The 25,638-nt window shown below is 43.3% G+C and overlaps 1 protein-coding gene across 1 annotated transcript; it reads left to right on the top strand.

The window, feature by feature from the left end:
• The first annotated feature begins 916 nt into the window (after window positions 1-916).
• shisa7b (shisa family member 7) lies at window positions 917-24,500 on the top strand. Its single transcript, XM_030064301.1, has 8 exons — window positions 917-3,027; window positions 4,647-4,889; window positions 5,659-5,775; window positions 7,140-7,282; window positions 8,931-8,999; window positions 14,170-14,397; window positions 18,822-19,209; window positions 21,114-24,500. Exons 1-8 carry the CDS (start codon window positions 2,606-2,608, stop codon window positions 21,559-21,561), a joined length of 2,058 nt encoding a protein of 685 aa, XP_029920161.1. The 5' UTR covers window positions 917-2,605; the 3' UTR covers window positions 21,562-24,500.
• The last annotated feature ends 1,138 nt before the right edge of the window (window positions 24,501-25,638 follow it).

The following is a 25,638-nucleotide window of genomic DNA, read 5'->3' as shown; positions in this document are numbered from 1 at the left end:
AACACCACCAACTGTTCTTTTTTTTACAAGAAAGTTTTAAAAGTTCACCTCCATCGTCTTTGGTTAGTACTTGCAAAACTGCTGCATCTAACGCTAAAACAGAGGTTTTTCCTACCGGGATGACGATCAGTGCATTATTGGTTTAAAGTGCTTTATAACCAGATCCTCCAGTAGACGGTATGTCTGTAGTCGTGCGTTTCGGGAGAGGCTCGTGGTAGGCAGTGATAACTCGCGGCTGTGCTCCGTCGCTGTCTGAACGTTTTAAGGTTTTTGGTGGGATGGTGTTTGACTGACTGGCAAGACGAGTCACGTCTGACTTGATAAACACAGGCACCACTACCGCCGCCGCCGCCGTCGCCACCGCTGCTGCTATCTCCAGTGCTGAGAGATATACCGCTGTGACAGTCTGCGCTACAACACTGTTGACACTTTGCCTATCTCCTTCTTCCAGTCGCTTCCGTCAGAGGAGCCTCTCTCTCTCTCTCTCTTTGTCGTGCTCTGTTTCTTCCATACGTGGCGCTCGACCTCGCTGCACTGAACAGCCTGAAAGCCCCTTTATCTACTACCAGTGACCTCCCTGACGCTTTTACATTCTTCCTTTTATTCCTCAAAAAACATGCAATTTAAAACCTTTCATGGTATTTACACTTTCTGTGGAAGGAGATCAGATTTCTAAGAGAAAAAAAAAACAACATAACCTAAAGCCATACTCAGCACCAGCCATACACTTAAATTTCACATTTAACAAAAAAAAAAACACCTCACAATGTGTAAGATTTCTTTGACAAAGTGATCTTCAAACACATCGGTGCACATATACATTCAGGGAGTCATTGATGAAATCACTTGTGACGCGTTCCCTTGATTTCACACGTTTAGTCGAAAGAACACAGCTTTGTAAGATCTTTTTTTTTTTTTTAATCGACGTGCATCTTTCTAGATCCCGCGCTCTCTCTGTTCTAAATCTGTGACCGGACAGCCAGCGATTTCTCGTCTGACAGGAACGTGACATTCTCCTCGTCGTCTCGTGTTCCTCTGTGTTGACGGATGAATCCGGACATTTTCATGTCTGTTCTGTGGGCAGAACCTCGCTGCCCTGCTAGAACCGGGCCCAAGCCCTCCTTTGTTCTCTTCTGTTGGGCCAAGCTAAATTCAGAGCAAAGACACTCGCGCAAGGGGATCGAACGCACATAGATCCTCCTTTTATATCACCGTTTTTGCTTCCCCTTGTTTTCCTTTCCGTCCTTTTTGCCACTAATTCCTCACTCATTATCTCTCCTATTAGATCATCTGTTTTCACCAGCTGTGAATCCCTCTGTAATCAATAAGTTGATTGATCTCCAACCTATAGTTGCTCATTAGTAGCAATTGGTTGCGGTGCCCTTCCTTTCCTTTCATGCTGCTCGTCGCTGCCGTTAAGCAGTACCTTCCTCCCGAGGACGTTCCTAACTGGACCGCCCCTGTCTGGATCTAAATTCCTCCTTGGCTAGAATTTAGAGGCGAAAATATCGAGAGCTTGTTTGTCAGGCAAATTGAAAGTGTGATGCAAGAGGCGCAAAATTAAAATCCTAACCAGTGCCAAAATTAGACTGATTGGCCCTCAGCTTGTTTACAAGACAAAGTTGAGATCTCTGAAGCTGCCAGCACTGTTGTTTACAGCACACACAAACAGCGAAAAAATCTGATTTGAGTCAAAGAAAGAAAAAAAAAAATAGCTTTTCCGTTTATGATTTCACAAGCCAGATATTTACACAGGACAACAGAAGTGCCAAGCTCAAACAAAAATACATCCAGCATATGTTAAAGTTGCTGAAACATTGAAATAATAATATTAATAATAATAATAAAGTTTACATACAGCTCTAAATGTTTACAGAGTACGTTTTCCATCGCCGTTTCCTACATGAATTGTAACTTGTGTGCCATGAAGTTTGTTGGGCTGAACGAGTCCCGCAAAAGTCTTCAGTAGGAGGTGCAGGGTTTGTTTTAGGGACGTTATTGTTTTACGAGTTTACAGTTTTTACATACACATTAGTTTACAGAAAAATTACTGCCTGTTGTCAAGAGAACCCATAACGTTGGTCCATGAACTGACCAGTGTGTCTTTGTTGACTAGCGATCACATCACAGTTAAATATCAAGCTGCCATGAAACAAACCCATATCATCGTCTGCTTTTTACTCGGCTGAAGTTGTGAAGTTGTTCAGATCAGTTATTTTAGAACTATAGCCATTACGCCGGCGGTTCCTATAGGGCCTAAAAACTCTGAAAGACATAAACCTCAATGTTTACAAAAAGCTGCTTAAAGGGAAGGATTTGCATTCAGAGAAATGTTTACATTAAGATGAAGGAGTGAAATGCCAAACACACATGACATTGCTTGAACAAACTAAATCTACTTAACTCCAAGTGAAACCCTTTTGCACCGCTGCGGTGTGTGTACATGTGTTTTTATATCTCTCTACACTTAACACACACGTAGGCTCGCTAGATTCGCCTACACACCGTCTCGGAAGAGGACGCTGATATCTCACAGCAGTTACGAGCTGTGAATTTTTATTTTTCGACAACGGCTCACGAACTTTGTGATTAAAAAAGGAAGAAAATGAAGCAAACCCTTTCAAGGGAGGCGTCCTGCACCTCCCTCATTCTCCTGCTGTTCTTCTGCCTCGCCGTTTCCACGGTAACCATCACTACAGAGCGACGCACTGCTGACAACGATGTCAGAACTCTGACCGGCGGCAGTGACTCTGTTGCTCCTGGTAAAACTGGCACTGCCTTGTTCCTCCTCACCGGCTACAAGCGACCACTGCCACCGCTGCCCGCCGGACCCAAAGCGGCACCGAAAAAAGCCGAGGTGGAGGATGGAGACGAAGCACCAGTCGGAGCCGCCGAGCTGCCTCCGAAGCCCCTCCCTCAGACCATGTTGCCAAGGAACATGACGGCGGCAGACGCCCTGAAGCCTCCGCTTGGTGCCGCCCAGGTGGCTCCGCCTCCCAGACGCCTGGTGGATGTGGACGTGTGCAGGTACGACTCGAGTGGTGTGGTGGGAGTTGTGCTGCCTTGTTTGAACACAGATGTACTCAAGTAAAAGAAAATTCAAGTACATAAAAAAATTACACAATAACAGTAACAAGAGTCAATTTAATTAGATACTTCTAATCTCTATGACCATGTTCACACCTGGTGTAAACATCCATTTCAAGTTATCCGATCACAAGTGGGAAAGTGGGTTCAGGTGTGAACGGGCTTCAGCGCGTCTTGAGATGCATCGCGATCCAATCACTCAAACCTCCTGACCACCGGAGGTGATCCACATTTGGCCACGTAGCATTTGTCGTGTGAACGCTAATGCATCTCAACGCTTCGCTTACAACATCGGAAGATTCCCTCTGTTTCTGGAAGGAAGGAGTGTTTGATAGTAATGCACAGAGGAAGCGAAGTAGGAAAAGACAGGAAAGTCACAAATGATCACTGGAGATGCAGTTTAGATGCATGATGATGCCAGGTGTGGACAGCCGTCTGTCTCAGCTGTCCACTTGCGATCGGATCACCTGAGACAGATGTTAAAACAAGTAACAGGGCCACAGCCTCCAAGGAGTCAAGAAATAAATTAAAATGAAAATTACACCCCTCAATCTTAGACCTTGGAAAAAACCTTTATTTTTCCTTTTTCATGTTGAACAAATAACTCTTTTAAGATTAATTTACCTCATTGGTGGGGTGGTTGGTTTAAAAAGGAAATCAAATGAAACTGCATCTTTTTTTTCAGGTTAATTATGATGAGAATTACTCTTGTGTATGTCTAGTATTATGAGCGTGGCACCAATACTTCCAGTAGTTGGGGGTCCATTTCCACTAGGGCTATCCATATTCAAAACATATGCACTCACAATAAGGTGCCTTAGAAAAGCCTGCTAGATGCATATCTGTCCTCTTTAATGAAGCTTCCAGCAGGGGCAGAAAGTAACAGCGGTTTGGGTTAAAAATGCCCTCTTCTGTGAGGTCGGCCACCAGGTTCCAACTATGGGATAGAAGTTGAAATAATCTTAGTGGCAGAAATTTAGTGTTGGTGAGAGAGTATGCAATGCCAATGTGTTGTTTCTTTGTTCTCAAAAGGAGAAGGGCTAGTACTGTCAGATTTTCTGGAGGAGCAATAGACCGATCAATCAGTCTGCTGATTTATTGCCGATAAATAAAAAATGTCTGCAGACACATCCCTTATCTGCTGAAAAATGCTGTTGTTAAGTGCACTAAAATTGTATTTATTGTTCATTCATATGCTTGTTTGTTTTTTTGTGTAGTTTTAGTGTAGTTTTTTGATTACCTGCGGATATTCATTTAGTTGACAGAAAAGATAAAGTAAGTGCAATGCAGACAGAATGCAGATCCACTGAATCAAACAGAGAAAGCAGAAAACATCATTAGTGTTAAATCAATGTTCATTTAAGTGCAATAACTGTGTCTGATTTGTTATTAATACGATTAATACGATATTGTATTTTATCAGATAAAAAAAACAAACAAAACAAAACAAAAAAATGATATCAGCATTAAATATTGCTATCAGCCATTGAAAAACCCGCATCAATGGACCACTGGACTGGTATTTTAATTTTATTGCACTCACCAACTCTGCTCCACAGGGGCTACTTTGACGTTATGGGGCAGTTCGACAACACGTTCAACTGCTCCAAAGGCACCTACATTTACTGCTGCGGGACCTGCCACTACCGTTTCTGCTGCGAGCACCAGAGGAACCGGCTGGACCAGGACTCCTGCACCAACTACAAGTCGCCTGTCTGGGCCAACCCACAAGTTCCTGTCACGGTGCCGGCGGGCAACCGGCCCGACCCGGACTTCGAGACTCTCCAGCAGCACAACAGCAGGTCAGAATCTGCACGGGATCATTTTCTGCTACTGCTGCAACCTGTAAGGGTGCCAGGAGTCATTAATCAGTGATTGTAGTGATAGTAGTATGGTGTTTTATTTAACCATTTTTCAGTGAGGAGAGCATTACTGAGATATAACATGTCTTTTACAAAGGAATCTGTCCCAGAAAATCAGCCTAGCAGACATATAGGTTATGGGAACACATTAAAAAAATAAATTAAATCAATCAATCAATAAATAGAAATATCACCAGCAACAATAAACCATAAACCATAAAGTGCATTGGAACAATCAGTCCAAGGTAAGCCATTAAACCATGAAAAAGCAGCCTCAGTTTTGAAATCTCCAAGAGAGTTGAGATCACGTTATTTCAAGCCAACCTACAAAATGTCCCTGGTAGCGGGAGCAGAGTATTTAAAGGATATTTAAAGGATATTTAAATACCAATTCAGCTCACACATCAGGGACAGGCGGCGAGAGCCAATCATTAGAGTCTAAAGTGGAGCCTCCAACTTTGTAAGAGATGAAACTACACTGATTAGAGGGAGGTGTGCCAAGAATGGATATGTATAGAGGAAAATACACTGAGTGAGTACATCTGGTGTTGTTGAAGTTGCAGAGCTAAGTAGTATTGCTTGAAGTATTAATCCATACAAAGACCAAAGATAAAGAAAAAAAGATGTAGAAAAAGCCTTTTGCTTGCAGAGTTCTGGTTATTTTCAAAGTGTTGTTGTTCTGAATTAACTCTTTAACTGCTCTGAGCAGCACGGCGTACGTGATCGGTGGAGTGATCTCCTTCACGGTGGTGGTGGCCGTGGGCATCAGGATCGCCTTCAGCAAGGTGTCGCGCCGGCCACGAAACAGGGACATCAACATGCCCAGGTGAGACCGAGTGATTTCTAACAGTTGGTTTGCTGACAGTTTCTAAGTGGTTTGGGCAGGTTTGAGAAATCGAGGGTCACTCCGACGTGTGAGCATGATGGGAAGTGTTGTTTTGAAGCCCCCTCCCCATGTCCAGACCAAGACACGACCAAGACCTTGTTATTGAGACTGCAAGTGCCAGCACGCCTACAGTGTGTTTTCTTTGGTCCAGAGGAAAAGTTATCTCGGTTGCATGTTTTGCATGTGGTTCATTTGGGTTCACGCCGCCTAATTACAAGCAGACCAGGGCTTGAAAAAAAAAGAGTCACAAGAAGCTCGTGGACAGTTTTGTATCCTGTCATTCTGCCAGGTTAGAGACTTTGGCTGCAGGGAAGTGTCAAAAGAAATCTGTTTCCAGTCCCTCCAACTCTAGCTAAGCATGACGGACTTGCCTGCGCTCTTTGCAGTAATTTACCCTCTCTTGTGTTCATACCAGTTAAGGACACATGAGGAAATGAATGTAAGCATCAGTTCGGACTATGGTTTGCCCTCGTTTCCTTTTTTTTTTTTTTTTTTTTTTTTTTTTTACGCTAGGCTGGATATCAGATGTCAACATCCGTCTATTTATACCCATAAACTCTTGCATTTTGGGGTCATTTCTAGTTGGATGGTTCAGATTGTTCTCTCTCCTCACAAATTCTGCACTGTGTTTTGCTTTGAAGAGAACTGATGCACAATTTTAAGTAGTTGCAGTGCAGTTATATAGAGCTACCTGAGTTCATATGCCACTGTTTTGCCCAAATAAACCAAAGAAGTAAATGCGCAAGAGATTGTTGGTGTCTTTTGATATTGCCACACTTATGATATAATATAAAGGCATGCATCTAAAAAGTATATGTAATGTGGGCTATATAGTGTGCACAGAATTAGAGACAGCCTTTTGCATGCAACCTCTTGCAGCAGAACATCTTTGTCCAGCCTCTGTGTGCTGAGATTGAGATATGCAGACAGTAGGTAGGAGATGAGTTAGAAATTCAAGAAATTTGAGACCCCTGTCTGAGACCAAGACCAAGATAAATTAGACTGGTCTCAGTAACTGCAATATTAATAACAAGAGGACCAGACAGATTTGAAGGATTGATATGAAATTCATGAATTAATGATTGATAAAAGATGAAAGACAGCTTTAAATAAGACTGAAGCCTGGCTTTTGAAGTTGGCTAAATATCTTAATATCTTCACATGCACTGCTTTCCTCCTTTTTCTCCTTATCTCCGTTTTTTTTCTCTCTCTGTCTATTGCCAAGCTGAATTTCTGTCTCTGTTTATTCTTTCTTTCTCACCCGCCCATCCCTCCTTCCTCCCACCATCCCTCTCCGCTGGCAGGGCCCTGGTGGACATATTGCGTCACCAATCCAGCCCAGTGCAGCAGGGAGAGAGGAACAACACAGTGCTGACCACCACCACCTCCGATGGACGCACATCCAAAACCCTGTACACCCCCGTCCTGCAGAGCAAAGACAACCGCAGTGAGTGATGGGGCTTATTCACGCTGACTGTACACAGAACATGCACCGCAGGATTAATCTTGACCCATGATTTTTGGTTAATTAGTCACATGGGGTGAACACAATGACATCTGTTTTTTTTTTCTGAGAGATGTCTTTGGTGACAGACTAAGTGAAAGTTAAGTGAAAGAGTTTGGGCAGCCACAATGAAACGCCGGCATACTTTCAATAGTTAGCAATCAAGATAATTGGTTTTGGTCTAAATGAAATGCCCACTTTGAATTCTGCGGTCATCTCGTTTTTTAATCAGGCAAAAGTTATCCTTGTTCATATCGCTCAATGTCAAGGACACTAATTACCAGCAGCCAAGACCTTTTAGAGAGCTTTTATGGCCAAGGCTGTTCACAGGTTCCTGTGTTATTCCTCATTTCTGAGCCGGAAAATGTTATTCTGTCCCGAGAAAATCATCTTGATTACTGGAACAATCATCTTTCTCCACTTTCACTGTCAATTCTCCTAAGGTCTTGTGCATTAGCAAGACAACACTACAAGGTGCAGCAAATCCCTCTCTCTTGTTTCTGCTTGTTGCTTAGCTTTTGGCCCAGCTGGAAAGATTCATTCAAAGATTCAAGATGGCCCAGATTCATCTGTAAACAAACCAAACCTTAACCACAAACCCCATCATCAACCCCAGTGGCAGACACTTTACCTCACATTTGACCTTAAATCGAAACAGAAAAGATGTTTTAATCACTGATGTTGTGAATTGAAAACCCTTGTTTCTGGCTGTTGTGACAGGTCAGCATGCCACTGGGTTTAAGAATGATATTTTTTTTTCTTGCTGTCACAGGTGGATGTCCTTGACCTAATTTATTACAGTGTAGCTGACATATGGTTTTACAAAATGAGGCTAAAAAATGATGACAAGTTCAACAGCTTTATAATTTTGTATAGTAACACACATTTCTCTGTGGTCAGAAAACAGATTTTTTTTTTTTCCAGTGCTTCGGCACACCTTTTCTTTCTCAGTAGTCGATATAAGAAGGACTGGTGGTAAAGATGCTTGTTGTGTTTATCTACATGGGTAACAACACATTTCTGGTCTAAACACACACAATGAACACACACACACTTTCTCTCTTAATTTCCTCTCTGTCTCTGCTGTCCTCTCTTCAAGTCCCTGCAGGATTTTGCTGAATTGTTTTCATCGAGTTGTGGTTTTTCTGAGTAAAATTACAGGATTTAGGGCAAAAAAGTATATGCAAACCAAATTCTCATAATAAATGGAAACTGCATTGTCTTCCTTCTTGTGCCAGTGTGAATTTCCACTGGAGATACTGAGGGAAAAAAAAAAAAAAAAAAACAGTAGACAGTGTGTGTTGACACAGGGTTTGATTGGGTTTCACAGGGATAGAAATGTGACTTGCCAAAGTAAGAGCACAGATTCCAAACTGCAATTTCCTGGATGGCTTGTCTCTCTCTCTCTCTTTCTCCAAACACAGTCTCCCTGTCTCCCTCCCCTGTCTCTCTCTCTCTCTCTCTCCCTTTCCTGTCTCTCTCTCTCTCTTCTGTCTCTGTCACTCTCTCTTGACACAAATGCTTACTCGACACACGCCTCTGTGTCACTCGAGTGGTTGTCCATCAGTTTGTTGGCTCTGCTCTCTTTCAGTTGGGAACTTGCACCACCATTTTAACCAGCAGGGGTCTGCTTCCAGCCCCAAACACTCTGCTACCATCGGTAAGGCTCGTGGTTAGCAGCCCAGCACAGTGCAGGCTGCACGGCCCAGGCGGCAGTGTGCTGAACTGTGTGTCTCACTCACTGACTCACTGACTGACTGACGGCCGGCTGACCGGCCCTGTGACCACTCTGTCTGTCCGTCTTGTTGTCGTTGGTATGATGGCCTCTTGTCCCGCACTCTTACCACAGGTGTGTCACTGTCAACACTGCTTTGTGGCAACCACAGAGCTTGAACGGGTAGAAAAGCGACACTTCCTTGCGTGCGTCGTGGTAAAGTCCTTTGGTGCGAGGAACGCGGCTTCCACAGACTTGGAACAATGTTGTCATGTAAATGGAGATCGTTTTATGTAACTTACAGTGGAGCGTTAGAGTGTTCATCACAAATACCACTGCGGTGTTGATACAAATAATGTCGTTGCCATGGTGACGCATCGGCTCGCTCATGCATGAGTCTCATGCACCAAATCAACACTGATTTCCATGACAACGTGATCAAGCATTCTGTGGCGGCCGTCGTTAGTGTACCAGCCAAATGACCGCAGGCCTTGGAGAGACGATGGACACGGCAGAGCGCAAGCCTTTTGTCCGGATATGGGCTTCCGGATCAAAGGAAGTTTCTCTGTGGAGAAAAAAAAATGAATGGTGTTTCACATAATCACTCCTGACGTGGTCTCGGATTTTAAGCTGACATTTTAAGTTTGTACATTTTTTGTCTGCACACATTTACCTCTGAAATGTCACGAGATTCACTGAATACAGATGTGGCATTCGAGTCAAAGCAATTATTTTGCTAATAACAAGCCAACACTGCTGCATATGTTTTACCTCACAGTTAGGAGTGGCATGTTCAAACGGCTTAGCGCAACATAGCGCCGCTGTCCAGTGGAAACCATTGGTGTGTTTCAAATCTCGCACTTCCGTTAGTGCACTGTCTGTAGGCACACTGCGCGAATTTCGACAGTGAAGGGTGTCTCAATTGACGCACTTCCCGTTGTGCACTTATCGGAAATGACGATCGCCACAGTCAGCATCAGGCGAGCCGACCGCGGCACCGGCCGCTCACCTGTCACATCCGGCAGACCTGACCGGGTGGGCGCGGTACCGGCCGGAGCCGCGGCCGGCCCGCCTGATACCCACCGGAGCCGCGACCGGCTTTGGTTTTCGGTGGTAAAGTTATCCAGAAGTAGACGTGTACACATCCTATCTTCAAAATAAAAGCATCACCACTGTTTTAAGGTATTAGAATTTTATTTTTGTAAACAACCGGAAGTGACTGTACTTTGCACAATCGCTAGCTTCAGAGTTATCCGAAAACGTCCAAGCAATTTTCAAAACAGACGTTATTTGGACAAACTGACCACATATTTGGAATCTACGTAGTTACTTTCTCGCCTGAAAAAAACTTAAAACCTAATAAAGTGACATATTAACAGTCGTAAAACGAAAAGTCAGCTCAGCTTTTTTAGGGAGCTCCTTCCGGTCAGTGGTGCCTGTCAACTTTTTGACCGTTTTGAGTGTACATCCAGTCCCGCAGACTTTTCCATCTGTGGCGACACACATCCACTGACAAGACAGATATGCTGGGATAACGTTACCGCTAGCATGGTTAATAGGAAATTACATCCAGTAGCTGCATTAGCAACCGACACATATTCGCAAAACTTACCTGGTAGTCCGACCTCCTCCGTGACTTTTGCCCACGCCTGTTCCTTCTTGGTGCGGTCCCTGTAACAGAACACAGGTTGTGTCGCAGAGCTCCGGTAGTCCGGCAGCCCGGCAGCCCGCACGGCCGGTGTGAACACGCCTTAAGTGCAGAAGTGCGCGATTTGAGACGCAACACAACACATGTCAGCTTCTCCTGGTCAACCAAAATGACAACTTTTCAGAAAGGAAGTATAAGTTTCTTGTTTGTAAGGTTACTTAAGTTTTGATACCTTTTCATAGCCCCAGAGGCTGTAGCACTTTCTAAACCCATAGAGGAGCAGGATTAAGTTCAAACATGAAAACTCAAAATTGCAGATACATGGTATTCACTTGACTGTGATGAAAGGCTACTAATATGTATATTTCTATTTACAGCAATATTTAAATATGTAGGCTACATTTATAGATAGATAGATAGATGGATAGATAGATAGATAGATAGCTTTTGAAATTATTAGGAAAACACCATTCATTTCTGTCCTGCACCATCTGTTTTTTGATCCAGAATTCTTAAAAAAGTGTCAAATGCTAAAGAAGTGAGAACGTGACTTCTGAGGCCTGTTCAGTCACGCAGACTGGACTGGGACTGCCCGTTCTATCAGTTCAAATTCTATGGTGGCAGCACACAGTTGTGCTCTTTCCAACACCGCCTCATGTTCCTAACAGTGCATGTCGTCTTTCTGTAATGTATCTTCTGTGAGATACGTGTTGTCCCAAACTTGACACGCTGACGTGTTGAGAGTGACACATCTGTCCATGAGAGTGTGACCTGAAAGTCGTCCACGGCCTGTCTTCTGCTTACTGCAAGCCTGTCTGCCCCCCCGTCCGCCCTGCCCAACCCCCACCACCACCACCACCACCGCAAGCCTGCCTGCAACTGTCCAGATCTGCCTCGCACTTCTCTCTGTGTAGCAGTGCTGTGCCATTGTGCTTAACAAGTAGGATGTGCACATTAACAGAGGTCACCGCATTTACAGACGTCCGTGTGCCTGGGTTCTGCACCAAGAAGAAAAAAGAAAAAAAAGAAAAAAAATGATGCTAGCAACAGTAATAACGCCCTTGTTTTGTCATCAACACCTGCTGTAAGATGGCTGCCATAGAACGTCGGATAATGCTGTTTGTGGAAATGGGATTGTGCATGTGTGTCTGAAACCCAACCTGTTACCATAGCAACGCGCTCATCAATAATTTGGCTGTGCGGCACCGGTTGCACCGCTGAACCCTTCCACACTTGTTTCAGTGCCAAGAATTCAAAGTCATTAGGCCCGCATGTGTTACGTGGGCAGCGAATTGTACCAAGAGCGTTTGCATAAAATGTATTTATCCCATGGCATCATCAGACTGTGAGACGCTTCCGTGCCAATTAACTCTTTATATGGCAGCAGGTCATTAATAAAAGACAGTAAACGCTGAAACAGTGTACACTACATGTTTTTAATCTCCAATAGTCCTCAGTTATGTCACGTAATGGGATTTTCTTCCTCTATTAGTTTGCATGCAGCATAGTGATGTATAGTGATATACTCTGGGCCTGCACTGACTCAGTTGGCTTGTTGTTGAATGTTTCAGAAGCACTGCCCACTTTTCCCACTGTGTCAATCACTGTGAAAATAAGCTACCTATTATGTAGTGCTTTTCAGTTATGCAAGCCACAGTAATTAACAATACACTAAAGGATTTGTTCTAATAAGAGGAGATGGATGAAAGAAAACGGAGAGGAGGTTGTTGGCAGCGGTCTCATAGTGGCTTACTTGTTTTGTTTTCATTTTTGTTGTTGTTTTTTTTTTTTATTTTATTTTTTTTACTGAATTTTTGGACGTGTACACATCATTACATTGGACCTTGAGGATTCCCATTCATTCATGTAGGCCAACTGAGCATCAGATGTATCCTTGATTATCAGCAGTTGGCAAGTCAACATTTGGGAACTTGGTCTGTTCTCAGTCCGCGGCTCTCTGTTGTTTCTGGCATTGTTCTTCTGCCGTTAGATAATGTTAATGAATTCTTGGGAGGATGCGGGAGGAAAATAGTGATTAACACTCCAACTCTCTAAGTCAAATAAACACATATTTGCTCATTTTTTTTAAATGGGTTCGGTAAAAAAAAAAAAAAAGTGCTCTTAAGTAATCTTAAAAGTGTCGTGCACCCTCCACACTTGAAACAAGGTTAATTCCCATGACACCATTATCAAACTTCTCTGGCAGCCATCTTGGTGTTTTAAAATTAGATTTGCATGCAGGCACACGAGGAAATCCCAGTCTAATTCTGTGTGTGCACCATGACCCCAAAAAATACTTGATGCTTTCTAGACTCATTGTCCTGCTGCGATCACTCATTGAAAACTGAATGCTAATTGTCGAATCAAAGCTAGCATTGCTTTTTTTTCCTACAGTGTGTGTGCGTGTGTGTGTGTGTGTGTGTGTGTGAGTCGTCCACGTTGCAGTAGTTGATGTGGTTCGCTCCCTGGGTGAAGCTTAAAGGAGACATTATTGGCCATCATTGCCCATTACTGTCAATGGTCAATGACCAGTATGTGTCCAGTAGTCATCTTAACAAGATCCCAGCCCATAACCATTACTACCCTGAATAGGCTCCACAGTGATTGTCTCTATATCAAAGACACGAAGCAGCAGCAGCAATGGACAATTTTCCTGAGTTCCATCACTTTTATTGCTGCTTTATATACATATATTTTTTTGCATTAATTTATCCTTTTTATCTGCCCCTGAGCAGTTTCCCTCAGTGCTTACTAAACTTTCTGCCAGTCAGTCTTTCTCTTCTTATGTCAAATTATTCCTCAGATGATAACAATAAGCCAGCAATGGGCTGCATGTGTGTGTGTGTGTGTCAGTTAAAAATGTCCCCCCCTTTTTTATGTATGTACACATGTCAGGTGGCTGAAGAACACACCTACATGTTAGGTCATTCTAAGTGCTGTATGTGTGTTGCCTGGAAGATATGAATGTACTTGCATATGATGCAACCAATATGATATACATGTTGCAAAATAGCCGCACCCTCCCCTCCCCCACATCGCTAATCTTATACAATAACAAACCATCCCTCTATATCTGTATGGATCAATGTGCCGCTTTTGCATTTTGCATAAATGTGAATGGACATATATGTGTATAGAGTTTGCCCTGGCATTATCTATGTATTTATATGTATTTATATATGGCCAATATGTATGTTAGAGCCTCAGCAGTATAGATGTGTATGGATGTGCAGTACAGTGCTGTATTTATAGATGGTCACCATGGAGCTGGAAGACACTTCCTGTGTGTTCTGATTATTAACCAGCCTGTATCCTCGGGTTTGTTCTCTCTTTGCTTTCTTTCCCTCGCTCTCTCTCTCTCTCTCCCTTTAACTTCCCTCTATCTTTCCTTTATGCCTCCTCTTCCTCCCTTTCTACCCTTCCTTTCTCCCTCTGCATCCTCCTCTCTCTCTCTCTCTGTCTCTGCAGAGCGAGTGCCTCGTATGAACAACGCCTCCCAGCTCTCCTCTGGGGGGGGGCTGCTGTCGGGCGGAGGCAAGGGTCTCAGCGGTGTCATCGGCGGTGGGGGAGGCATCAAACACAACAGCAGTCACCCTTCCTTCTCCCACTCCTTCCACAACCTGGCCCAGCTGCCCCCCTCCTACGAGGCGGCCATGAAACCTGAGATCAGCCGTTACAGCTCCCTGAAGAGGCTGGGTGAGCTATCGGGGGCTGGGAGACGGGGTGGAGGGTGCAAGGGAGACAGAGAAGGACAGCTCGAGAGGGAAAAGAGAGAGAGAAGAGGGAGGAGAGAATACATCGTTGACTGCATTGATGGATTATGCACTATTCAGGGATATCAGGTGTCACAATTCTTGCAAACATACTGGCATACTTGCCAACCCTCCTAATTTTCCCAGGAGACTCCAGATTCCCGTGCTGCTCTCCCCCTTTTCTCCAACACTTTGATCAAATTTCACAATCTGCCCGTTTACTCTACTTGTTGCAAATAGTAACACAAAGCATCTCAGATCTATACGAACGCTGTTGATGCCAAACAGCCAATAAAATACATTGCACCCAACAAGCAGTCTCCATGGTTACCTTACTGGCATCTTCTCTGAAAACACCATTAGGCCAACTGCTTCTATTTTGACTGCGATTTGGATTCAGCATGTTTAGACAAAGTAAGTTTCAAGGCATTTTGAAGGATGTTGGTGAGCTACATAGAGCAGCGTGACATCCAGGCAGCTCTTTATGTTAGTAGAAAACAAAATTTCCATACATCATACCCCCCATTTGGCACATGCATAGGCCTCAAATGATAATTAGGTAACAGTTGTAGGTGTAGGTGTATGTGTGAGATAGATTCCTAATTTATGCATTGCTGTCAAGGACCTACATAGTAAAATGACACACTATTTTCAAATATAATAACTTAAAAGTTACAATAAAAAAATGGATTTGACTGAGAAGTGGTTGTTTCATCACCTTCAAATAAGAGCGAGTGTGTGTTTGAATAATGTGAGCTTGTCAGCTGATTAACCGGAGCCGTCACTCTCTTCCTGTTAATGCATCTGATGTGCAGCTAATAGCGGTTCGTAGTCGCATGTTAAAGAATCGGCTCAGCATTTTTCAGCCCAGGCCGTATTAAAATGCTGATATGCATCATTTATTACTGTACATACCACAACCTCGCTGCCAGCTTTAGTGAGGAGAAACTCGCCACTCTGCTGCAGAGTCTTGCCAGCCCTCAACATAATCCAGCAGGGCACTCCTGTTCAGCCTCAGTAAAGATTATGAATGCCCCTTTTTAAAACAGGAAACTCGCAGCGCAGCCACAAATACGTCTTGAAATAGTCATTTCAATCAGTGCTTTCCAAAAAGTTTTATTTAGCATTGACAGTATACATCCACCTCATTCTGCTACCTCAGCCCGGGCTGTATTCACTTGAGCTCGGACTTCAGAATTTACCATCGCACTGATTTACAGCCTGCAATAACATGGCAATCACGGCGTCAACCCAGGAGAAATGGGAGCTGTTTTTCTTTGGTAATCCCAGTGGAGGAAAATTCTGCTACCTCTTCTTGTGAGCATCCATTTATCCCAATCTTACACTGTGTTGCCCCGCTTGGTGTTAAATTGGACAGTAAATTGGAAAAATAGTGGATTAATTGCTACGAAAAAACAAACCTTATCAATGAGTAAATCATTAGCTGCAGTAATATGATGGAAAGAGGAAGCTAGGGAAGCGAGAAGATGGGAGTGACAATGAAAAATGAGGTTCAGGAAACAAAGATGGCGAGAAAAAACGAATAAAGAGAGACTTGGGGAAATGAGAGGCTGGCCAGGAGGAGAAAGAAGGGAGACGCAGTGGATGCTGGAGAGAATGGGGGGAAATTGACAGGGAAAGTGATATAGAGGTAGTGGGAGGGGCGCTGGTTGGCTGGTCTGCAGGGGCTTGGCTGCCTTCGACAGCCTCTCACTCTCTCTCTCTCTCTGTCTCTCTCTGCCTCGCTCGCCCTGGGATTGCTGAGGACTGCAGGGGGAGGGGAGCAGCCTCACACACAGCTCAGGGCTGAGGGATAGACAAGTCACTACATGGGGGATGTGATGCATGTGCAGACACGTGTGTGTGTGCACGGTGGGCTGTGTGTGGAAGTGGAAGCGGTAACGAGGTGAGAGCGGAGGCCAGAACACGCCTCTTTATCATTTCAGTTCGATCAAAAGGGAGAAACACTTGAACAGACAACAGCGTTCGATGTGGAAAAAAGGCTTCCACTTCACGTCAAACCTACAGAGATAATCACCTGCTTGCATTTTGCTGACATTTAATCCCAGCAATCCTAAATTGCCAAATGTGACTTTATGTGTTCCTTAGATAAGGGACCATTTAGTCCAGTGATATAATCAAATAGCACTGCCTGATGTGGTTGTAAACCTTGAGCTGTGATTTTATTTTTCTGTCTTGTAACACTTTTTCACCTTCTCTCTTGCCGTAGCTCTCTTTTACTGCATTTTTCTCATTCCGTCTGTCTTTTCTCTCCCAACTTTCCTATCATCAAATTTAGATTGATGACCAGATTATGTATTTATTCATGTATTTATTTATTTGGTGGACAGTCATATATATAAATAAATATATTGATCAAGTCTTGATGTTTTACATAGGTGGGCTACAGGAAAAGGATCATTTAGGGATTGCATTTGGCAGAGCTACTTTTCCTTTGGTCTTTAGATCTCATACTTATATCACCTGTCAATCAAACAGTGTGGGCAGCAGTGTGACATCTTTTGGTTGATAAAGTTAGAGTTTCTGTAGGTGGCCACGGTGTCTGTAGGTGCTCATGAAAGCTACTGTACATGTTTTTTTTCTGTTTATTCCAAACAAACCAGAGTCACTGCCTCTGGAAACATAAAATGAATCATTTCCTGTGTGCCGGAGGATTTTCCTCAAAGTACTTGGAACAGAAAATTTAAAAGCTTTAATGAAATGTTGTGATAAACTGTATCACCCAGAGATAATGATGATCAAGAATCTCTGTTTTTTGAAAATGTGTAATATTTCTGTTATTGCTAAAGAGATGCGTCACCCATAGTACATACTTTTTGCATCAAGCGCTCACCATGTGCTGCCTTCAGCTTTACTCACAAGCCGTCATGGTAACCTCACTCTAAAAACACAAGCCATGATGCAATGAATTTTATTTATTTATTTATTTATTTATTTTTTACTAGTCATTACTTTTTGATAGTTGGTACTTCACAAACAAATGCTGCAAAGACCATTTCCATAAAATCCTCTCAAAAGTACGTCCATCCGAGTTGCTCGTCCAGTGAAATGCATGTTTTTTGTGCATGCACACTTCATGACTGCACACAGAGGATTTTTTTGCAGCAATATTTTAGCAAATTTCCATGTGTTTGGGAAGTACTGAGCTATAACAGGAACTTTTGATAGTTCCTGTTATAGCTCAGTTATATGTTATATGTATGTGGCCCTGTTATATGTTGTAAAATTATAAAATTAGGGCCCCAATTTTTCTCAATTGGATCAAACTAGAGTTTTTTGTAGTAAGACTTTATCTTGAAGGTTTGCGAGTAAAGCTCTCTTCATCTGAGGTTGAAGGCAGTACAAGGTGAGTATTTGATACAAAAATTATGTACTCTGGGTGAAGTATTTATTCATTTTGTTATTAAAATGTCTGCTTTTGCAGAAAAAAACACACTAGTGAGATTCCCTCTCAAAAGAAAACTAAAAAAAATAAAAAGATGCACTAAGGCCTACATCCATTGTGTGAAACCTGGCTCTTTTGATGTGGCTGCCCGTGCGGCGCTGGAGAAAGGACACTGATAAAGGCTCCTTTGTCTCCGGTCAGCAGCCAGGGAGAAATCTCAAGATAATTTGGCCGTACAGGAGGGGGAGTAAACAGAGAGAGAGAGAGAAACAGACAGAGAGAAACCAAACAAGAGGCAGACAGAGTGCCGGGACGAGAGAGGAAAGGAGGGGAGAGAAAAAAACATGTCGATGACGAGAGGGAGATGAAAGAGAGAATTAAAGAGAGGGAAGCAGAGAAACAGAGAGGGAGGCGGAAGACAAGAAGGAAGCCAGAGAGCAGAGGAAGGGAGGAGAAAGACGGAGAGAAACATGAATAGGCAGAGGCGGAAGAGAGAGGAGAAGGAGAGCTGACGGAGAGGGAGAGAGGAGGAGGAAGAGGGAGAGAGGTGGCTGTCTAAAGGTCAGCTTTAAATTGGCTCTTGGGGAGCTGCTTCCATGGAAAAGGCTTTGAAGATTAAAGCGGTCCCAGGCTGTGGAGAAAGCAGAAAGCACTGGATTTCACTATTAATGAACCCCACTAACTGTTTTCTCTCTGTCTCTGTCTCCTTCCTGCTTCCTCTCCTCCTTCTCTTCCTCTTTCACCTTCTCTCTCTCTCACTGCTTCATCTCCATCTGATGCTTGATCTCCCTTGTTTGCCTTTACATCATCCTTTTTCCCCATCAATCTTCCTTTCTTTGACTTTTTTCCTTTTCTTTATCTCTTACCACATTACTGTCTCCTGTTGTCTCTTTTTTTGCTCCAACTTTCTTTCGCATCATCCTTCTCTTTTGTCATCTTCCACTCGTTCCTTCATCAACCAGAGAAAGAGCTGGATGAATACTCCAGCTACTACAACTCCAAACGCCGGTCCACCAACGCCCCACCAGCCTTCCACTCCTCCCAGCACTACTTGCCCTGGGTAGGCGACTACACACTCGGAAGCAGGGGCACGCTGCCTCTCCATGGTTCCCGGCCACGGCTCCAGATGCCCCCCTCCACCCCGAACCCCTACCCGCTGCCCGCCCAGCCCCAGACGCATTACACCAGCTCCAGCTTCGACAGGCCGCCGCGCCGCGTCCGCTCCCAGGACCAGCTGCTGGCGTTTGGGGAAGGAAACACCCTGTCCCGCCTGTCCAAAAACCAGCAACACCAGTACTACAAAGCCATGATGAGCACCAGCAGGAGCTCCAACTCTCAGACGCTCCGCAGGTGAGATGTAACGAGATCAGAGCAGATCAGATTAGATGACAGAAGACAGCAGAGGGGAACGGATCTGATAAGAGAGGAGACAAGAAGTGAGATGATGACAGTGACGGGCAGCATGGTGTCTCAGTAGCTCATCCAAAGTGTTTTGCAAGCACATTTTGATAATTTCATAACAGAAAATCTGAACTAATGCAGGTTTCCATAAACTGAGAAGTTTAATACTGTTGGTATTACAAATCAGCAGTCTGTATTACCAGAGCAATATTATTGTGGCTCTTTGATAGTTCTTTGCTAAATTAATAGGCTTTGGTTACTAATGGAAGGGATGTGATCCACGACACACACCTGTTTACATCAGTTCACAGTTGAGCATTAACCAGAGCAGCGTAGTGTCTCCTCTGCTCTCTGGTTTTCTGTCTGAGAGGAATCGCTCCCTGCCTAACTCTTTTTTGAAAAAGGCAAACACCACCTCAAGTGAGCGTGAAAACCTTTTTCGAATTTTGACGTTTCCATCAACGTTTTCCAGTGCAGGGTTTCAGAATGCGATTAAAAATACATTGATGGACATGAGGCAAGTGGCTAGCTCTGTTGCCCAAAAGCGAGAATGTGTTTCCTACACACGTTGCGTGGGTTTCCTCCGGTCCAAAGATATGCAGGCTCGGTGAATTGGTGATTCTAAATTGCCCATCTGTTTGAATATGTGTGAGATTATTTGTCTGTATGTTCACCCTGTGACTAGCAAACACCCAAAAGCATGGTGGGAGAGCTGATTAGAATAAAGCAGGTATGGAACGTGAGTGAATGAAGGAAGCAGAGGAGAGGGGATGGTATTGGAGGTAACAAGATAAGGTTCAAGAGCAGGGAAAGAGCTCAACTCAACCCCTTCCTGAATCAAACTAAATATGCCTATGAACCACTCGTTCTTCCATACACAGAACTCGATGGGTTGTTCGTAAAGCTCACATCTAAGTTTCAGGAATCTGTTATCACACAAGGAACACCGAGGCCCTCTACTGACCTATATTTGCCTCTGTGGATCATACGTCTCTCAATCCATCTTACGATGACCTTTTCATTGATGGATTGGCTCAAGCTCAGGAATCATCAAGACCCCAGAGGGTGGCACAGGAAAGCTCAAGAGAAGCCATAACAGAGACTCAAGCAGAATGCCTCCTCCATGCCAAAAGTCTTGTAAACCCAGTTGCCAATCTGTCCGGTCAGTTCTTTTCATTGCTACCCGCTCCACTTTTTGCTCCCACCAAAAAACAAACAAAAAAAAAAAAAAAAAAAAAACTGAACTACTTGCTCATTCTTCTTAAAAGCTTTCCTGACACTGCAGTCAACATTTCATCCAAATCCAAGAGGCCAATAGCATTTTTCCTTTTTTTTTTTTTTTTTAACATTCAAAATGCCTTCAGTTGATGGCGTAGCTCAACAAAGGCCGAGTGGAGAGATGATATGACAGGAGGTGAAAGACGAGATGAGAGGTGATAAGGTAAAATGAGATCAAAGGGAATGCGGGAACAGAATGTATGTTAAAGATGAGAGGAAAGAACATGACAAAGGGTGAGGGGAGATTTGATGCAATGACAGGAAAGGACAGAAGACAGCCGAGGTAAGGTTAGTCGAGATGATTCAGTAAGAGAGAGGACGCATGACACGAGGCGAGACAAGGGAAGGAGATATGAGGAGATGACACATCAAAGGAAAACAAAAGAAATAATGAAAGGAGAGGGGAAAGATATATGGTGACTTCAGAGGTTAGATAAGTGAGTTTAGAGGTGATGAGAAAACAGAAAATGAGACAAGGAGATCAAATTTGAGAGCAAATGAGAATCAGTATATTGATCGTCATGCCATGCACTAACAGCAGTGGAGATAAATGAGCCTTCAACTTTGCCTTGCAGGTCCCACGAGAGGCTCCTGGTCTCACCAGACCATCTGGAAGACCGGTTGATGGCGATGGGACTGATCATGGGAGGAGGCGACAGAGCAGGGATGGTGCCCACCATGGGACGGCTCAGCCACCACCAGAAGGCACAGTCACAGCAGAACATCTGCGTCACGCCGTCCCTGGACCGCCACCACATGATCAAGATGAACTCCCACCCGACATCAGGCCACGACCACGAGCGCAGTGCCGGTGCGATGGCCGGGGTGGGCATGCACGGCGGCTGGGATGCCCACGGGGGCCACGGCGGGGCGGGCTCGGGCGGAGGCCATCCCAGCGCCCGGCGGATGGCCTTCGCCAGCAAGCGGCAGAACACCATCGAACAGCTGCACTTCATCCCCGGAGGAGGAGGGGGAGCGGGGCAGGGACTGCGGACCGGGAGTAAGAATGAGGTGACAGTGTGAGGGAGAGAAAGAGAGAGGAAAAAGAAGGATAGAGGAAAGAAGATTGAAGTTTTTAAAAAAAATGTCAAAGGGTTGAAGAGGCCACGCAAGACATTGTTGGACAGATCGTATGAAGAAAGACGATTATGAAAGACAGAAAGAAAAAGATAGGGAGAGCGAGAGAAAGAGAGAGAGGGAGACAGAGAGAGAGAGAGACAGGCAGTCTAACTTGGAAAAGAGAAAAGAGGAAGAGGTTTGACCTCGCTCGCACGCTGCTTTAAAGAACTGCACTCACTGTCCTGACCAAAGTGCAGCACGCAGCAATCCTCCCCCCGGTAATGAAACCCAAAATGCAGTAGAAGATGACAGTTGTATTGCCAATTGATTTAATTGTTGTTACCTTGTGTAATCGGAAAAAGAAAATTTTCAGCCATAGGGAAGTCAGAAAAGTCCATTTTTAAAAGAGAGCGAGAGAAAAAAGCAAATCATAATCATATCATGTCTTGTTCCCCTGTGAATGCAATTTAAAGCCTCCTGGGTAATGGCTGGGATTTAGTGACGTTTTATTGATGGATCCCATTGGGATGGATTTGTTGGATTGTCAATGAGTTTTATTGAACCATCTCGAGTCCTCCAGTGCTCTGACAGAGATGCATCTGTCTTTGAATCCACTGTGGATGGATATAGAGTACAGAGGGAGAGAGAGATGGCTTGGCTTGTCTTTGTATTACAGTTATGAAGAGTATTTAAGACCAAACAGTGTTGAAAACAAATGCTTTTGTATGAAATTAACCTATTAATAGTATTAATATTAATGAGCCCTGTAGAACTTTGTGTATTCTTGATTGAAAAAAAAAGAAAATGTAACCTTTAGCCACGCAGTTTGAGGACGAAATGACCGGACATTTGAGCTGCCCGTCATTGCAAAGAGAATCCTCGGTGGTTTGATGCATTCCAGTTTACAAGCTGCATTTCAAAATCAACTGACCACCATTTGAACAAATCGACTTGACGAAAATTGCTTGTATAAAATCAAACTTTTCTTTGGAGTATAATTGAAGCTATCGTAAGGCCTTCGCTAGCGAAATAGTGAATTCTAGAGGGCGTACTATGTTGTCTGTGTTTTTTTGAAAACATTTGTGAAATGACCCTTGCATAATTTGAGAATAGAGCTTGGTTTCAAAATGGATGTATAGTATTTTGGAAGAAGACCCTTCATTTTGTTTTTATAATGGAGGATTCGGGTCGTGTATCACACATTTTTTTAGTATAGACCCCGACCGAGCAAACGCCCTCCAAGCACTGTTGGTCAGTTTTAAGCTTTTCATCGTAAGTTTGTAGAGAACCAGTGGGCTTTTACTACCAATAGATATTTAAGAAGCGCTGCCATACTTCTCCTAAGTCTTCACTGATTGCCACATATTATCTGCAAGTTCAGCTGTTCACCTTGTATGAAGGGTAGGGGGACAGAAGGGGTTGGAGGGGGACAGTGGACACTTCACACCAAGGGCTATACTGAAATTTATTTGTGTGTGTGTGTGTGTGTGTGTGTGCGTGTGTGTGTGCGTGTGTGCATGTCTGTGCACTGTACAGCGTCGGCTTTTCATTTTCTCTGTCGTTTTTTTTTTCTCTCCCTTCACTATTCCTTTTGCGTGTCAGTATCGGGAGACATGGTCGTGCATCGGTGCACCATCACCATCATATAAACTTGATTTCTATTTAGGGTTATTTTTTAAACATGTACAAATACGATGGGAGAAGCTAAACACGCAAGGGAATTCTGCAAAGCTACTTTGTGCTGTTTGTGACATTTGAGGAAGTTTTGTGTCATGTTAACAAAAGAAAAGAAAAGAAAAAAAAAAAAAAACACGACCATACTCCCTTTTGGTGTAATAGCACTGCTGAAGGGTTGAGGTGGCCATGATGATGTCATGTTTGTAAACCGCTTACTTCTACTTTTCCGTTCAAGCCATCCGGTTTATTTTTCTAAATATCTGACGGAGAGACAGACCGAGAAGTGTTACCGACAAATAACCATCGAGGCTGGATTCTTTTTAGCGGGTTTAAGGGAGTAATGAGGCCTTATTTGAGGTTTTCTTACCCTCTGAATTGCATTTAGATAAATATTTGTGATGAAAGCTGCTTTCTGACAGATGTATTTAGTCACTTACTATGATATATTTTCATGTGTTAATGGTCATATCCATTAAGATCTTGAGTGTAGAGATCACCCTTGATCGGATTATTAATGCTTTTACCATGCTTTTTCTATTGTTTTAACTCATTTCCTTTTTTTTTTCTTTTTTTAATCTGTGAATTTCAATGTATAATCCTGGATTTTGAATATTCAACTTTGTAGTGGATTAAAAAAAAAAAAAAAAAAGAAGAAGAAAAATCTTTGTATTCTTGAGGAGAACAAAAAAAAAAGCTGATGCAATCAAAGAGAAAAGACTAACCGCATGATGTCAAAAGCCAGTGTTGATGATGTCATAGTGCTGACTTATGATGTCACAGCGTGTATGTGTAATGTACATGCGTCTGTTTTTAATTTGTGTGCCCATGTGTGTAACTTTCGGTGTCTTCTTAAGGAATGCTGAACCTCATCTTGACTAAACTTGGGGGCGCGACTGCGAGTTCGGAGCAAATAATGTGTCTTCGGGGGGAAAACACATTAAGACCCAAGTTCAGATATTTAATTGTTCATATCGACTTGCTATGAATTTTTAAAGGCCTGTAAAATAGTGACATTGATCAATCACTGCTTTTCTTGTCGAGCTGCGTTCACCAAAGCAAGAACTTTTCATACGTTTGAAAATGTAGACGATGAAAGCCTTGAAACTACTATGTTGTTTCAAGTTTCGGTGCAACAAAATAAATTCAACAAGTGAGTGCATTATTTAATGATGTCACAATTTCTATAATGAGAATAAGAACCTGTTGTCTGACTAGAAACATCTGTTAAAAAAAAAGTAGAATTGAGTTTTAACAAGTTTCAAGGACACAGGGTCGAGGAAACTCACTCAACACATTAGTTTCAATTGAAGCTTAAAAAAAAAAAAAAAAAGACGACAGTAAAGTGGCTTTGAAATAGTTATTGCTTCTGTGGGCTGTGGAAGAGAATGTGTTGTGACCTCCCTGTGGATGAATGGACCGGAAAAGCTCAGTGGTTTTTACAATGAAAGCACTGCAATTCTCATTAACTATTAAAAAACAAAAACAAAAACAAAGCGAGAGAGAGGCAAAAAATGGGGAAATGTAAATCATGAAGATTCTGTTGTACCTTTTAACGTCTCTTTAATTTTTTTCCCATATCTTTGAAGGTCTACTGATGTCGTACCTCACGTTCAGTTGAATACACCCCGGACAAATCTGTGTGCCTGTAAATGTGTGTGCGTGTGTGTATGTGTGTGTGTGTGTGTGTGTGTTTATCACGGAGGGGAGGGGGGCATGGGCATATTTATATTTGCAAAGCTACTCGGCATACCTCAGACAAATTGTATCATACATTTATTTAATACATCCCCTTATATGTCTGTTTCCAAGAATATCCAACAGAGGTCTCACACATGTGCAACCCTTTGGTTATTGGTGATCGATTCTTGCGTTTGTAGAACCATACTGTTTAATTGATAACAATAATAAAAAAAAAATATCCCACTAAACCTTGTCTGTGTCTTTGTGTCAAGAGATTAAACTGGATTGAATTTATTCAGATACAAATGAATGAGATGAGGCTTTTTCTTCTTCCAGCTCTCTTGAATTTCTCTCATTTCTTATTTTTAAAATTTGGATTACAGACCCTGATTTGTCCTCTCTGAGTGTAATGCAGTGACAATGTAAAAATGTGTGGTTTGAATGTGAATATACAGTGGAGTGGAAGCAGGAGACAAGTGTGAACCCACCACCGTGTTTCTCTAATCAGCCCCGCCTCCGTGCGTCTCTACACCCCAGGGAGCAGTCTGAGGCGCGACTCGGGGAGACGGCACCCTCCTTTTTAGCACCAATTATTAAACACATTAAGGGAACCAAATTAATGAAAAGGCAGGGGCATTGCAGCCGGCGCTGTTGAGCTCAGCTGAACCCGGCGTCTCCGTTATA

The sequence above is a fragment of the Myripristis murdjan genome, chromosome 11 (assembly GCF_902150065.1).
Source record: "Myripristis murdjan chromosome 11, fMyrMur1.1, whole genome shotgun sequence".
In the NCBI taxonomy this organism is placed as follows: domain Eukaryota; kingdom Metazoa; phylum Chordata; class Actinopteri; order Holocentriformes; family Holocentridae; genus Myripristis; species Myripristis murdjan.
The sequence above is the reverse complement of the archived record's forward strand: the minus strand, read 5'-3'. Positions and strand labels throughout refer to the sequence as shown.